The following is a 15,247-nucleotide window of genomic DNA, read 5'->3' as shown; positions in this document are numbered from 1 at the left end:
TGCTTTTGTGTATCATTAATTATTATTTTTCTTTTTCTTTTTCTTTTCTTTTTTTTTAGAATAAATGACAGCTGTAAGAATAATTTAACTTTTTAAAAATATTTAAGTCAGCTCAGCTCTAACAGGAGGAATTAACACAATAATTATTAACACTTTTGTGTTGACTGAGAACCTTATAGATTATAACTTTTACGGGAAGGTTTTACTGAATAATAACTTGATTGCTGATCACTCAAGCCTGTTATGTGAGCTTAAAAAGAGATGTTTCATGCAGTCTGTAACTGTAGGTGTGTTTCACTTAGGCTGCAGGTTCCCAAGTAATAAAACTAAGGTGTTAATTTATGACAGCACCACAGAGAGCTTTAAATTCAGGCCCAGAGGAAGAAACTTTCTTCTCAGGACAACAGGATTCAGCACAGGTGGAGGTAGGACAGGTCTTAAAAAGTCTTTTATGTATATGTAATTATTAAACATACATTTAAATGCCTTTTAATGCTTTTCAGGGATTTTGTGCTTAAACATGACAGTTTCCTACAGTCTTGAGGTGGCCAATGCCAGGTTTGCTGGCTTTTCCAGGCTCCTGTTCAGGTGGAAGGGAAGCATCTACAGGCTGCTCTACAAGGAGTTACTGGTGTTTTGTAGTGTTTATTTGTTTTTCAGTTTGTTTTACAGGTAAATTCACATTTTCATACCGCTCTTACTCTTACCTAGCTTTGCTTGTCTGTCTCGCAGTGACAATTTTAATTGGCTCCACAGGTTTCTCCTCACACGGAGGCAGCAGGATCTGTTTGAGCGTATCGCCCTTTACTGTGATCAGTTCACCAACACCAACTACATCCCTGTTTTGTTTGTGCTTGGTAAGAATGAATCATACAGCAGTTAAAGAACTAAAAAAAATCATATGCATGAACTTTCTCTCTTTTTTTTTTGTTTTATTCTAGGTTTCTATGTGACCTTGGCCTTTAATAGGTGGTGGGGTCAGTACACCAGCTTCCCACTGCCTGACAACTTGATGATGGTGGTGTCTGGGAACGTCCACGGGACTGATGAGAAGGGCCGTCTGCTGAGACGAACCCTCATGAGATATGCCAATTTATCTTCAGTCCTTATTCTCCGCTCCATTAGCACAAGAGTTCACAAGCGGTTCCCAACTTTGGACCACATTGTGGAGGCTGGTGAGAGCAACAGTTCTTAATCAAAAGTCGAGTTCATTTTAAAAATCTCAAATGTACCTTTTGCACCATATTCAGACATATAATAATTGCTGAATGTACCAGTAAGAAAGACAGAGTGCTTCCAATATAGACAATACTGAGGAAAAAATAAAGGGCTCATTACTCAAGACTTTTTCCTTTTGTACTTCTCACAGGCATCTTTTTACTTCACCAAATCTTAGTTATAAGTTACAAAATAATGCTGAAATAATCTGTCTGTTTTTTCTACACATCAAATACTTATAAACACACAGATATATATATTTTTAGCACCGAAACAGGGAAAAGTTCAGCTAAGAGAATTGTTTTTATAGGTCACAATATAGCACTGTACACCTCACAGGGATAAGGAGTTTGTCCATTTAGTAAAAATGTGTGATTAAGATTGAGTTGGGCAGTTGGGCTTTTGGGATACAAGTATTTTGTCAGTTACAGCGGGGGGGAAATGGAAAAAAAGAACAGCCATCATGATTCTCAGTCTTGTTTAGTTTAACTAACAGACCAAAACTCAAACATATTTACTTCATTGTATTTTAAAAGGAATGAAATCCTAATACTAACATTTCAGTGTTATGCAGTTCAGTTTATTGCAGTCACTTTAATTGCTGTCAGTAATTTAATGGTTTCATATATCATGTGAACTAAGTGTGTCTAATACGTGGGCAGGATTTATGACCTTGGAGGAGCTGAAAAAGTTTGAGTCACTGCACTCTGACTTCAACAAGTACTGGATGCCTCTGACGTGGTTTTCAAACCTGGCGTCCAGAGCGAGAGAGGAGGGCCGAGTGAGGGACGACATAGCTCTGAGGCTGCTGATGGATGTGAGGAGTTTACTAAAGAATGCAACGAGAGCAGACCTACACATTTTCTATGACTTAAAAATAATCTATGGCTCTAAAGTGTGCGTAAACTGCACTAGTCATTGTTGTACTACATCTGCAGGAACTCAATAACTACAGAGCAAAGTGTAGCCTGCTGTTCCACTACGACTGGATAAGCATCCCTCTGGTCTACACTCAGGTACGATCAGCCAATGAAATATGAGCCATTCATTTAAGTGCTGTACATCACTATAGACTTGATTCATAACTAAATACATTCAAAGATTTTTATATCTAGAACATGTTAAGGAATTATCAAATAAAATTTGGATTCTTTTTAGATTTTTTTTATAGATTAAACCAACCATCAGCATGTAATGTTGTTGTTGTCCAGAGTCATATTAGTGGTGCACATGGATATGCTTCTTTAACTCATGACCAGTTCAGGTTTTTTTCCTAGATCATTACATAAAATGTGTTTTTTACAAGACAAAACCTTTCTGCTGTTTCTTTTCAACAACATATGTGCTTGTCAGATTTCATCAATTTCATATAAATTAGCAGATGATTCTACCTCCTGAGACACAACTGTACTTAGCAACCCCTAATTTTCTATCTCATTGCTTTTTCTTCTGTGTAGGTAGTAACTATTGCAGTTTACTCCTTTTTTGGCTTCTGTGTGATTGGCCGACAATTCCTGAATCCCGAGAAAGGTTACAAGGACCACAGACTGGACTTGTACGTCCCTGTTTTTACCCTGCTGCAGTTCTTCTTTTACACTGGCTGGCTCAAGGTAACACAGCACATTCATGTATCAGTGCACACATCCATTCCAGGCTCTATAATATAATCTTATCATATTTCAGAGGGAAATATGTACTTTTTATTTTTTTTGTGACAGTTTTAACATTGTGGTTTTGTATGATTTCACTTTTAAAAAAAAGACATCCAATAAGCTCATAAAATACACCTTATGAGCATAAATTGGTTGTTCACAGCAGTTGAAAAGTTAAAAAAAACAACAACAACGATGTGATGCTGAGCTCTTTGTTGCTGCTGTTCTAAAAAGAGATTTCCTATCAAGATTGTCTTTTGGTTTTACTTGAATAACTAATAAAATTGCGCCAAGCTTATGTATGTGAACTTTCTTTGTTCAACTCATAAACCCTCTAAGTTATCTGGTGACCAATTGGAGGCCCCTGACCCATCAGTTGGGAACAGTAGACTGAGATGTTTACTGAATATCACAGCTGTACGAAGAAAAGCATGCTGAAGCACTGACGCATGCAGTTTTTTTCCCACTGTTTGCTTGTCCAGTTTCTGTTTCTGTTTTGTAGGTGGGAGAGCTGATCATCAATCCATTTGGCGAAGATGATGATGACTTTGAAACAAACCAGTTGATTGACAGAAACTTTCAGGTTTTCCCCTTCAGACATTCCCCCTAATTATGACTACTAGAAACCTAGAATGAGATGTTAACTCTCTTTCTTTCTCCCACAGGTGTCAATGCTGGCTGTGGACGACATGTACCAGAATCTGGCTCCAATGGTGAAGGACAAACACTGGATGCAGAGACACTTCTCCATCCCTTACACTCTGTCGACAGCAGCGGAGAGCCTCAGACCAGCATTCAAAGGCTCCACTTATGACATGAGGTAAAGTGAGAGGGATGGAATTTAAGATATAGGAGTTTATCCATCCATCCATCCATCCATCCATTCATCCACCCTACCCGAACCTTATGGGGTTCAGGTAGTGGGGGCAGCGGCCTGAGCAGAGAAGCCCAGACTTCCCTCACCCAAGCCACCTCTTTCATCTTGTTATGTTATGTTATATATGTGTGTGTGTATTTTATTCAAAATGTAAATATTTGTGAACTCTATTTAAAAGTAGAACTGGAATTATATATCAATCCTTCTATGATTATCTTGATTTTTCTTTTTTTTATAGCTTGTCAAAAATCTTTTTCAGTTTTTATAAAAACTTTAATCCATATGATAATGATAATATAATATAATAATAATAGCCAGCTCTATTTGTGACATCATTTCTGCTGAACAGCAACAAGATGATAACGTAGCTTTTATGCTCCTTAAACATTTATGGGCGATCGTGGCTCAAGAGTTGGGAGTTCGCCTTGTAATCGGAAGGTTGCCGGTTCGAGCCCCTGCTTGGACAGTCTCGGTCGTTGTGTCCTTGGGCAAGACACTTCACCCGTTGCCTACTGGTGGTGGTCAGAGGGCCCGGTGGCGCCAGTGTCCGGCAGCCTCGCCTCTGTCAGTGCGCCCCAGGGTGGCTGTGGCTACAATGTAGCTTACAATCACCAGTGTGTGAATGTGTGTGTGAATGGGTGGATGATTAGGGACTAGTAAAGCGCTATATAAATACAGGCCATTTACCGATAATGGGAATATATCATAATTTTCAGTTACAGTTTTGAAAATGTAAGTATATTTTTATACTTAAAATTTATTTAACACTTCCATTCTGGACAGTTTGTTGTAATAGCTTGATTTTACATTCCTAAATAAATCACAACCACTGCCATCTTTGGGTTTAAAGTATCTTCCATGTTCTCAGGATGAGTGCTGAAGATCTAGAGATTCACCAGCCTGGAGGCACTCCTATGAACAAACAGCATTTGCACCTTCAGGGCTCTGTGAGTGATGGGCTCAACAGCCTTCTGCAGTGGGGTAAAGGCATCCTGCGCGGTGGGAGCCTCTCTTCTCTGAAGGAAGTCTCGTCAAACCCAAACGAGGCAGACGGGGATGATGAAAGGGAAATAGATGTGGTCACTCACAAAGAACAAGAAAAGGGACTAATTAAAGTTGTAATTGAACACAACTAATTGATACTTGCTGTCATGTTTTTGAAAACTTTTATTGTAAACATGACAAAAAAATGTTTGAGAAAATTTTTTGGGGAGGTGGAAATGTGACATTGAAAGGTTTCGCTTGTGTTAAACTGTGAACTACAATAAGATTTCCTCCTTTTTGGGTTTTATTTGTTGACATTTTTGGAAATTAAGCACAAAACTAATTATTTATTTAATTATTAACTATTAGATCTCCTGTTTGCTTAGTACCGTGTCAGAGACCCATTTTATCCTATCTGTCAAAAATCTATGTATTATGAGAAGAACATGTCTGATATTCTTGAGTAAATAAAATTCCAATTGAAAAATATGTTGTTATTATTATCATTATAGTGCAATTTACTTTAAGTGGCTAAAAACTCTTTGGAGGGAGCTAAAGTGTTTCTAAGCAGAAAACACTGTGACTGAAAACGCTGTAAAACCCTGATGACTGTAAGTCTTTCATAAATGAAAACTTTATCGGTATAATGAAAATTATGAATGTTTATGATTGTTGAATATACTGAAATAGGTTTGTCTTCCACACAGGCTCTGTAAGATGTGATTAATGCTATTAAAAAGGTGTATTTAACTCAATCCATAGTAAACCTACCAACTTGAGGGGGTAGGGACAAATAAGTAAATACTTCTGCCTACTCCTTTTCAAACAAATAATGGAATGATATTTTGTAATGATTGTGAAGGCACATGTTTGAAATGTTTGAAATAAAAATGAACTGAACTGAACTGAACTGAACCTTTGATTGTGAAAGCCTTGGAGGTCTGAAGCATTTGTTCAGTAAGTAATCCTCCCTTGCTATAACTGTATTTACATAAATCCACGTGATTTCCCTTAACAACAACAACACTAACAATAATGATATTAAAGTTGCAGTTTATTCTTTACACTTATATCACACTAATGTTTTTAATCGTATCTGACACGAGTTTTTATGAGTTTTTTTTTATGATCTCTACATCATCAGTGTGACTCCCCCCCCCAAAAAAAACATATTAATCAATAAATTTCGCAAAAATCCCGGCTGTAGCAAATACCAATTAAAACTCATTCATGCAGATTTATTTTTAATTTCTTTTTGTGTTGGAAGGTTGGATAAACAGTCAGGGTTCGAAAAATTTGAACTTTCTGGCAATTATTTTCGGAGTTCAGCCTTCAAAAGTTAAGAAAATTAAATACTCGACTGAGAAGCTTTTATTTTGTAAAGGAAACAGCGACGGAAGGCCGGAAGGATCAGAAGAGTCGTTGCTCTTCCGTGTTGTCAGAAAACCATAGAATCTGTAACAGGGTGCGGGACACTTGTCAGCAGGTACGTTGGTATCTACTGTTTTTAAGAATTGACCACACTTTTTACTCCGTGAAATGTTCATGTCCCGTGAAGGTTTATTAAATATGAGCCTAGCTGGCCGCCAGGGTTGTTGATGACAGCTGCGGTGAGGGATGGACTCGTTTACTGAACACCCTGGTAGCATGCTAATGTTAGCGCTCTCACTTTTACCTAATGGGAGGAGGTGATATTTGTGTCAGGGAACTTTGCCTGCTGATTAGCGAATTCCTAGCATTTCAAACAGTGTTCAGATATTATTACTAGAGCTAGGAGCCAGTTTAATTAATCGATATTTCAAACGAAGCCAAAGTTTCTAAAGAAAGTTGGGTTTTGTTTGGTTTGACAGGAGCATCCCTGCGCAGCCACGCAGGAAAACAAAAGCGGTGTAATGTCAGCCGATGAGCTCCTGCTACTGCTGAGCTACTGACTGCCACCTTCACGATGGGCGACAACCCTCACCTGCTGCTCGGCAGGATCCGCTTCCTGAACAGGTGCATCGAAACTTTCAGGAGGAGCGAACCGGTGCCCGAGTGTCTGTGTTATGTCCCCAAAGAAGTGTGCTACAAAATCTGCAAGGATTCATCTTCCAGCTCATCCGCTTCCTCCTCCGGTGCCTCTGCGGGAGGCTCCACCGTGGGAAAAACCATAGTCTCTGTCTTCGAAAGCCCCCATCAGACTGCCCACAGTAAGAAAGCATGCAAGTACAACATTGAACCAAAGAAAGGGACATGCATCCGGACAACAGGGGAGGAGTACTGTAATAGCCAGGGCCTTTGGGTCAAAATGAATAAGGTAAGACGCTGTTACTTCCTCTTGGATGCAGTGACATCAGGAAAAGTCTTTGTGCTGCTTGAAACAACAATAATCCTTTGTTTACATACACTTTACATACTGTTACAGTGGTGGATGCTCACATTAAATAATGAGGTCCAATAATCCAGTGAGCCTAAAAGCATTCAGACAGTTTCAGACAGTGGATGAACTGAGTGGCTTTGCTAAGGCTCAGTATAACACAGCTCTAAAAGGGTCAAAGAATAAAAGTATTGAGCTGCAAAGTAACATATTAGGTACATAGTAGTGAAATTTGACCCTCTTTACAAATGAAACTCACATTAACTGATTCCAGTTCTTATATCAAATGTTTTTTCTGAATGAAAGGCAAGACTGAAGATTTCAGTTTGTGATATCATATTAGGATCTTCTCATGTCTGCAGTGATTTTCATCCAAAGATATGCATTAGGTTTAACTGGTAATCCCATAAAAACAGGTGATCTTGTCACTATCAATAAGAGCTCTGTAAAATGGTGAATCATGAATATAAGCTCGTGCAACTGAGTTAGAAAGAGAGAGGTTTATATATTTTTGCCACATTTTATTACAGCAAAAATAGATTAATCTTGATTATAATTATTGCAGTGTATATTGCACAATTATGGTGAACATGTCTATTGTGGTTAAAGTTAGAAATAATGGGTTTTGTTACATACAAATAATTCATGTAAGCCATGTTTGGCATCAAATAAAACTATTTCAGACAGTTTTTCAGCTCTTGGCTCTGTATGAGGTCATAGAAAGCTGATATCCCTAATGTTATCTCAGACATGCAGCTCCTCATACCTGCTTTTTAAACCCTCTGTTTGCAAAAGGGCAAGCCATTCAGGAAAACAGTTGGCTTAAAGGTAACAAGGGTGGAGTGAAATATGGATTTTTCAGAAAGTGGATGAACTTCGTATACAAGATAAATAAGAATTTTTTATGAGCTGTGACACAAAATTTAAAATATGGAACTCGAAAAAGGTATTATAGGTTGATTCGTGTGTTCTCAATTATTGTAAATTTGGTAAGAAAGCAAATGTTGACCAGTTGATCCGTGGCTGTCCCCAGGAGCAGCTGGAGGAGCACCGTCCGGGCCAAGATTTGGAGGAAGGCTGGATCCTCGTGTGTAAACACACCGAGGGAGGCGACAGGCTGGTACCCGTGGAGTCACCAGAGACTGTCACTAGGCAGCAGCAGCTCTTTGGCTACGACCACAAGCCCTGCAACAGGTGGGAACAAGTGGTGGATGTGGAGAATGCACTTTACATTGGCGAGAAACCCAAAATCGCAGAGTGTGATGAGGCTGCCATCCAGAAGCTGAGGTGAGTCCGTCTGTGCAAAGTTAAAATGGAAAGTTGAGTTTTCTGGTGCAGCAGATTTTAAAATGAATGTAATTAATGCTCAGTTGAACTGTTTCAGGTATGTTCCTTCTACTTGGACATATGAATGTGATGAGGACCTCGTGCATTACTTCTACGATCACATAGGAAAAGAGGACGAGAACTTGGGGAGTGTGAAACAGTGTGTGACCAGCATCGATGTGTCTTCATGCTCGGTGAGCAAAATTAAGCCCTCGTCACAAATGAAACTCGCATCGACTGACTTTAAATCTCATTTCAAACAGTCTAAATCTTTCTAAGTATAAAAAAAGAAAATGAGGATTGTAGTTTGTGATGTCATGTTAAGGTAAATAGAATACTAGTAACTAGACCATAAGGTTTCTTTTCTTTTTAACGTTGGCAAAACATGGATTGGCGTTCTCGGTGGAGTTACATTGGACCTCTTTCCTGATAACATCAAAAATGCAGTGAAAGGAAACTAGATTGATCTGAGAAGTTTTTATGACTTGAATTTGACCCAGTGACCATCATGATAGACAGTCTAGTATAACATGCATGTAATTATTTGTGAGTATGACAAATATGTTTGTATTTATGAATTTAAAATGGGTTTGTTCATGAATTCAGTCCATTCATCAAACCTTGATATTTGCTTACAGGAAGATCCCAGCGGGGGGGCAAGCTGCCTGACAGATGGCGACGTTGAAACTTACTGGGAGAGCGACGGCATGCAGGGCCAACACTGGATCCGCCTGCACATGAAGAAAGGCACTGTGGTCAAGTAAGGAAACACAAAAATTGAGTAATAGTAAAGAATAGTAAAAATAAAGTCAAAGGCTTGGAAAGTGCAGTGACTATGACAACAAGATCATTAAGATAAACTGTAATGTAAACTGTGCCACATGCAGTTTTTTTGTCTTGTAAATGGTGTAATGTATATATTAATATTAGTATATATAATGGTATGAATATAATGTTTTTGGGTTCTAAAGTAAGAAGTTTGACAACAACTGGTCTGGGTATTATACCCGAATTTTGCACTATCGCTATGATTGTATAATCATCACGTAAAGTTGCTATATTAGACATTTAAAAATGTGAAGCACTTAATGTCTCATTTTGTTTCACTGATAAGCTGCTGAGGTCTCAATATTTTATTTATTGCCTGTTTTGTTTACTAGTAAGCTGATACTGACTGTGGACTCAACGGATGATAACTACATGCCCAAAAGAGTCACAGTGTTTGGAGGAGAAGGAGACAACCTAAAGAAGCTAAGTGACGTCACCATAGATGAGTAAGTTTTGTCAAATGAGATTATTGCTACAGTTTGCAATTTAAAAAAAAAAAAAAAAGTTCAAAAATGAATGCATACTGATTACAGTTTATACTGTACATTTATGTACTTTTACTTTTATGTTTCTAGTAATCTGATAGGAGAAGTGTGTGTGCTTGAGGATATGACTTCCCATTTACCAGTTATTGAAATTCGGATCGAGGAATGTAGAGGTCAGAATTTTTATGTTTTTGTATCAAACTAGCTGATTTCTGTTTGAATGCTTTTGCAGGAGCTTTTGCACTGAACATAAAGCAACGCTTTTTTCCTCATTTTGGCTTTTACAGAGGATGGAATAGATGTGCGGATCCGAGGCTTGAAGATTAAGTCGTCCTGTGAGAGGGATCTGGGTCTGAACGCTGATGTTTTCCAGTCCTCTAACCTCGTCCGCTACCCACGTCTGCAGGGCACCCCACCAGATATCCTGTACCGCAGAGCGTTAGTTATCCAGAGGTAGGTCAGCGAACATTGTGCCCCATGTACTAAATATTTGTCTTTGGGCTTGGAAAAAATATCCTTCTTCAACTTCTCAGGTCTTTACCCTCAAGATAAAGTGTTCTGATTGTCCATGTTATCTGTAAACAGAAGGTGTTTCCAGTTTGTATCTCTTTCTGTCTCCAGGTTTATCAATCTTTTGGACAGCGCGCTCCCGCACCTAGTGCCAGCCTGGGATTACAGCCTGGGTACCTTCAACCAGATCAAAGTGAGTCGTCCTAAAGCTTTTAACATGTAATTTATGATCTGTGCACAACAGCAAGCATTAACTAGGGCTTGTCTTTGTGCTTGACTACGATGCCTTTTTTTGATTTTGGATTCCAGTGTTCACAAAAACAAGTTCATGATACATTCCCAAATACCCTGTTTATTTTTTATGAGCAACCACTAATATATTAAAGAGATTAATACAAGCTTTCATGATTAAGCGTCACCTTGTATGTTTGTTTTTTGTGTGTTTCTTTATAACATGTGTCTTTTGTTGCCCTTTAGAGCATAAAGCAGTTCTTGCTGCTGTCCAAGCGCCGCTCAGCCCTCATCACTCAGTGCCTGAAAGACTCGGAGACCAGTAAGCCAAACTTCATGCCTCGACTCTACATTAACCGACGTCTGGCCATGGAGCACAGGGACAACTCATCTCTGGACCCAACCTGCAAGAACGCCGTCTTCAACCAGGTAGGGACCGGAAGGAAGCCTAAAATTCAATGTGTAGAGAAGATGTGCAATAATTCAGATGCTTTATTTTTCCTCTTGCAGGTGTATGAGGGTCTCAAGCCATCAGACAAGTTTGAGAAAACTTTAGATTACAGGTCTGCATTTTATCAGCCTCTTGTGTCCAATATTTATGACTTTTATAACTCGAGGATTAAAATCTGAATCTCCAGTGTGCCTTTTTGATCCTTCAGGTGGCCTGCTCGTTATGACCAGTGGTGGGAATGCAAGTTCATTGCAGAGGGAATTATCGACCAAGGAGGTGGATTTCGAGATAGCCTCGCAGACATGTCGGAGGAGCTTTGCCCCAGCTCGTCCGAGTGTCCCATGCCTCTCCCGTTCTTCACCCGGACATCCAACCAGGTAGTCACTATCCCATAACCGCCTATCATCAGAATGGATATCACTGTTGTTCTAAAAGTGCCTTTTGCTCATCTGTCAGGGCGACTTTGAGGCTAGAGATTATTACGTTCCCACTCCTTCCTGTAAAGAGTTCCACAAATACGAGTGGATCGGTCAGCTGATGGGTGCTGCTCTCAGAGGGAAAGATTTCTTGGTGAGTCTTTTGTAGGTTGTTTGCAATTTTAGAAATAGTGTAAGAATATTTATTGTTTTAACAAAAATGTAATGGTTTTATTAAATTATTGTAAAATAGATAATTACCATTGTAAATATTTATTAGTTGTAGATATTTGACTTTTCAGACTTGCTGTGTGTTCACTCCTGCAGGTTTTGGCTCTTCCGGGGCTTGTGTGGAAGCAGCTGATTGGGGAAGCTGTCAGCTGGAGTAAAGACTTTGCTGCAGTAGACTCTGTACTGGTGAGGATATTCAAATCATTACATTTACATGGTGGTGTCATTTAAATGTCAAAGCTTTGAAAGAAGAGAAGTCTCTGCAGACTGTGTTTCATAAAAGTACAAGAATTTATTGTCACTATTTTATAATAATTATTAATTTGTTCCTACAGTTTGTTGATCGAATACATTTGTTTCATGTAGCGTTTTGGGTTTGTTTTTTTCTTTTTGCATTAAAATTAAAATCTGGAAGGAATTAACAGATTGGATGGGTTGTTTTCCTGGTTGCCTCACTGTGAACATGTGTTCAGGTAAACCTTCTGGATGCCATGGAGAACATGGACCAGGAGACATTTGAGTTCCGATTTGGGGAGGAGCTGGTCTACACCACTCTGCTGACGGATGGCTCAATGGTGGAACTGATCCCCGGTGGCAGTAATGTGTCAGTTCGTTATGAGGACCGCAGTGAGTTTATCCGCCTGGTGCAGAAAGCTCGGATGGAGGAGAGCAAACAGCAGGTGGGCTTCACATATATTGGAATTACCCGTATTTCTTTTACTCTTTAAGTCTACTCTTTGTAAAATACTCCAGTGATGTTTTAGTGGTTTGTACACGTGTGTTACAGATTGCTGCCATACAGACGGGACTGCTGAAGGTGGTTCCTCAGGCAGTGCTGGACCTGCTCACCTGGCAGGAAGTGGAAAAGAAAATATGTGGAGACCCAGAGATCACTGTGGAAGCTCTGAAGCGACTCAGTGAGTGTCCGGCCTGGATTTAAACTGACTTTGACAATAAGCAGACATTTTTCTGTCGTAATTAAGGAAGTGAAATGGGACCATTTGCAAGTAATTTATCCAAGACACAACTGGAAGTGGATACATTCAAATAAAATTCTAGCTTAGTTTAAACTAAATCTAATCTTAGCAGTGGTATCTGTTATGTTTTCAAATGAATTGTATTTCATTTTCAGTACACCCGTGTATGCATGTGGTACCTTTTTTCACAAGTGGACTTGGCGTAGCTTTAAAAATACAAGAGGTTGACCTCTTGTGGGACTTTTCCCATCTTTGTTTTATCCATGTCCCTTTCAAATCCTCGACCACAAATGAGGTCTGAGATGTTGTTTCTGTTAAGGTACAAGCTAAGGTGAAGTAATAAGATGCAAGTTGTATTAAGTCACAAAATGCTGCAAGTAACCAAAACCATTGTAATCTTTTGTTCTCCCCACCAGCACGTTATGAGGACCTGGAACAAAGTGATGTTAGAGTGCAGTACTTATGGGAGGCGCTGACAAACTTCACCAATGGTGAGTTCACTGTTTATTTCCCCCCATTTTACAAAGTATTAAATGGCTCTCACAACATAAACTCTGCACCAATGGCCACATATAAAAGACAGGTAAAGCTTTTGAGTCCGAAAAATGAAGCCAATGGAGAAATCCCTTAAATTGCTATTTTTTGTAATGACCAGCAGGGGGCAGATCCTCTGGTGTTAAGAAGAAGACGGGTTGTATAAGATTGAAAAATAAACCTTATCGTGCTTCGTCTATGAGCTCGGTTCATTCTTTCATGGTGAATTTATGGTCTAGGTTCTAGGTTTATATAAAGATGCCATATTGTATTTGTGTCTGCATTATTCAAGTGCAGATTTTGAGCCAGTGACTGATATTCTTGATTTCTGTCTTCAGAGGATCGCAGCAGGTTTCTGAGGTTTGTAACCGGTCGAAGTCGTCTTCCTGCACCTATCTACGTCTTTCCTGACAAACAAGGGTGAGTTCAAGTGTATGTAGTTATTATTATTTGACTACAATTAGATTTTGATTTGATTGTAATTTGTTTTTTGTTGTTGTTTTTCTTGATTCAGATCTGAAACGACTGATGCACTTCCACAGTCCTCCACATGTTCTAGTACCCTTTATCTACCCAACTATCGGAGGTATAACAACCCCATGTGCTTTATGTGCACTGTTATTAATGATGCATTGATGATTTAACAGAAGTTAAATCTCTTAAAGGTTATTAATCAGTTTTTAAAGTTGACAGCACTGTTACATTATTGTCTTGTGTTTCCTCTATTCCTTGTTTTTTCTGGTAGTGCGAAAGTTTGCGAGGAGAAGCTGCGCTATGCTGCGTACAACTGTGTGGCCATTGATACCGACATGAGTCCCTGGGAAGAGTGATCTCCCTACTGTTTCACTGACCGCTGCACACGCCACAACTCAGTCGAATCAAGATATCTTGCCAACTTTTCACCATACCCTCACAACTGCCAAATAACCAATAGCTGTATATAATAAATAACTATATGGAAACATGGATGTGACTCAGTATGGTTTTTATTAACTTTTTATGTGTTCAACTCAGTAAAAGATCAAATTTTCTTCAAGAATCATTTAACCCAGACAAAACAGGAAGACGCTATCATGACATGTCATTTTTAAATGTTGCTGGTAATAAAAATGAGTAAACAGTGTTTCTAAACCCAAATTATTAAAAATGATCAAACAGATGAAGTCATCTGTATAACACACGGTCCAATTAATTACTGTTAATAAAATTTTACATCAGATTTACGCATTATATGTATTTACTCATTCTTAATCTTTATTTTATTATATTTGTATCTGAAAACAACCTATTTAAAGTACCTGTGTTACATGTTCTTTAACATGTCTATTCTTTTATTATACATTTTGAAATGACATCTGTTTTCACTACTAACTAAAAATTGTAAAACAAAATAGAAGTTGTTGCGGGGTGTGGTTTGTGACTCAGCCACTGAGGAGGGAGAGGGCAGTGCCAGGGAAGGATGGTCAACAGCAAGTAGCCATCGTTTAATCGTGGCTCCTCTATTTAAGCAGCGTGACAGGACTCAGGGAGGAGAGTTGGAGTACAAAGGCAAAAACAACAACATGGTGAAACACCGTGAGAAGCAGACAAAGGCACGCTGAAAGATACGTGCATGCAAATACATAAACAGAACATTTGCACCATTCCCTGAAGTCATCAGTTCCTTTTGTCACTGCAGTAATTAAATACATGTCATTATCCACTCACCAGCCACTTCATATGGCAGTAATGGCCCAGTCTATAAAAGATCTTGAGCCCAGAGGTCTTTTCAACCTTTCTCTGTTCAACAAATATAGGTGATTATATGATGTGGTCTGATATGGATGTCCCTTACTTATATTTGATGTGTGGTTGTGTTCCTACACCACTTTCTTGCTGTTAGTGTCTTTAATGTCTGCAATGGTAACAACTCTATTATTGTGGTTATATTTGTCTGACAGTTGCTACAAGGCACAGATGGAATTTATAAAAGGACAAGTAAATAAAAATAATACTTTGTTTGGATCTGCCATCCCTTTGGCAAGGTCTGTTAAAAAACTCAACCATCACTCTCAGATAAGATCAAATTGGTTAGGATGTTCAGGAACAGCGAAAATTTTAAGCCTAACATGAGCTGGAGACTGCAGGAACAGTGAAGGGAGTTTTATATCACCATGGACTGAGAGGTTACT

The 15,247-nt window shown here is 38.9% G+C and overlaps 2 protein-coding genes across 2 annotated transcripts; both read left to right on the top strand.

Annotated features, from left to right (window-relative positions):
- The first annotated feature begins 337 nt into the window (after positions 1 to 337).
- Positions 338 to 4,883, top strand: best4 (bestrophin 4). Its single transcript, XM_084912736.1, has 10 exons — positions 338 to 434; positions 504 to 672; positions 757 to 857; positions 942 to 1,175; positions 1,881 to 2,035; positions 2,157 to 2,234; positions 2,676 to 2,828; positions 3,373 to 3,453; positions 3,536 to 3,690; positions 4,616 to 4,883. The coding sequence occupies exons 2-10, from the start codon at positions 521 to 523 to the stop codon at positions 4,881 to 4,883; spliced, it is 1,377 nt and encodes a 458-aa protein (XP_084768862.1). The 5' UTR covers positions 338 to 434; positions 504 to 520.
- Positions 4,884 to 6,127: 1,244 nt separating this feature from the next.
- Positions 6,128 to 14,042, top strand: hectd3 (HECT domain containing 3). Its single transcript, XM_084913279.1, has 20 exons — positions 6,128 to 6,217; positions 6,582 to 7,027; positions 8,121 to 8,374; positions 8,472 to 8,607; positions 9,052 to 9,173; positions 9,574 to 9,687; positions 9,817 to 9,899; positions 10,014 to 10,179; positions 10,348 to 10,429; positions 10,714 to 10,896; positions 10,978 to 11,030; positions 11,127 to 11,295; positions 11,375 to 11,488; positions 11,662 to 11,751; positions 12,039 to 12,245; positions 12,353 to 12,482; positions 12,959 to 13,033; positions 13,415 to 13,496; positions 13,591 to 13,662; positions 13,822 to 14,042. The coding sequence occupies exons 2-20, from the start codon at positions 6,677 to 6,679 to the stop codon at positions 13,904 to 13,906; spliced, it is 2,568 nt and encodes an 855-aa protein (XP_084769405.1). The 5' UTR covers positions 6,128 to 6,217; positions 6,582 to 6,676; the 3' UTR covers positions 13,907 to 14,042.
- Positions 14,043 to 15,247: the final 1,205 nt, after the last annotated feature.

This window comes from Perissodus microlepis, chromosome 18, assembly GCF_051167445.1.
Source record: "Perissodus microlepis isolate ML-2025 ecotype Zambia chromosome 18, ASM5116744v1, whole genome shotgun sequence".
Lineage (NCBI taxonomy): Eukaryota > Metazoa > Chordata > Actinopteri > Cichliformes > Cichlidae > Perissodus > Perissodus microlepis.
Note: the sequence above shows the minus strand (reverse complement) of the source record. Positions and strands in the feature narration are given on the sequence as shown.

What these genes read in the sequence shown, in the direction of transcription:
- best4 (XM_084912736.1), top strand. Translation starts at nt 521, where the DNA reads ATGACAGTTTCCTACAGTCTTGAGGTGGCCAATGCCAGGTTTGCTGGC. An exon ending in CTCTGAGGCTGCTGATGGAT is followed by an intron (nt 2,036 to 2,156) that starts GTGAGGAGTTTA and finishes CTACATCTGCAG; the next exon opens with GAACTCAATAACTACAGAGC. An exon ending in TTTACACTGGCTGGCTCAAG is followed by an intron (nt 2,829 to 3,372) that starts GTAACACAGCAC and finishes TCTGTTTTGTAG; the next exon opens with GTGGGAGAGCTGATCATCAA.
- hectd3 (XM_084913279.1), top strand. Translation starts at nt 6,677, where the DNA reads ATGGGCGACAACCCTCACCTGCTGCTCGGCAGGATCCGCTTCCTGAAC. An exon ending in TTTGGGTCAAAATGAATAAG is followed by an intron (nt 7,028 to 8,120) that starts GTAAGACGCTGT and finishes GGCTGTCCCCAG; the next exon opens with GAGCAGCTGGAGGAGCACCG. An exon ending in AAGAAAGGCACTGTGGTCAA is followed by an intron (nt 9,174 to 9,573) that starts GTAAGGAAACAC and finishes TTTGTTTACTAG; the next exon opens with TAAGCTGATACTGACTGTGG.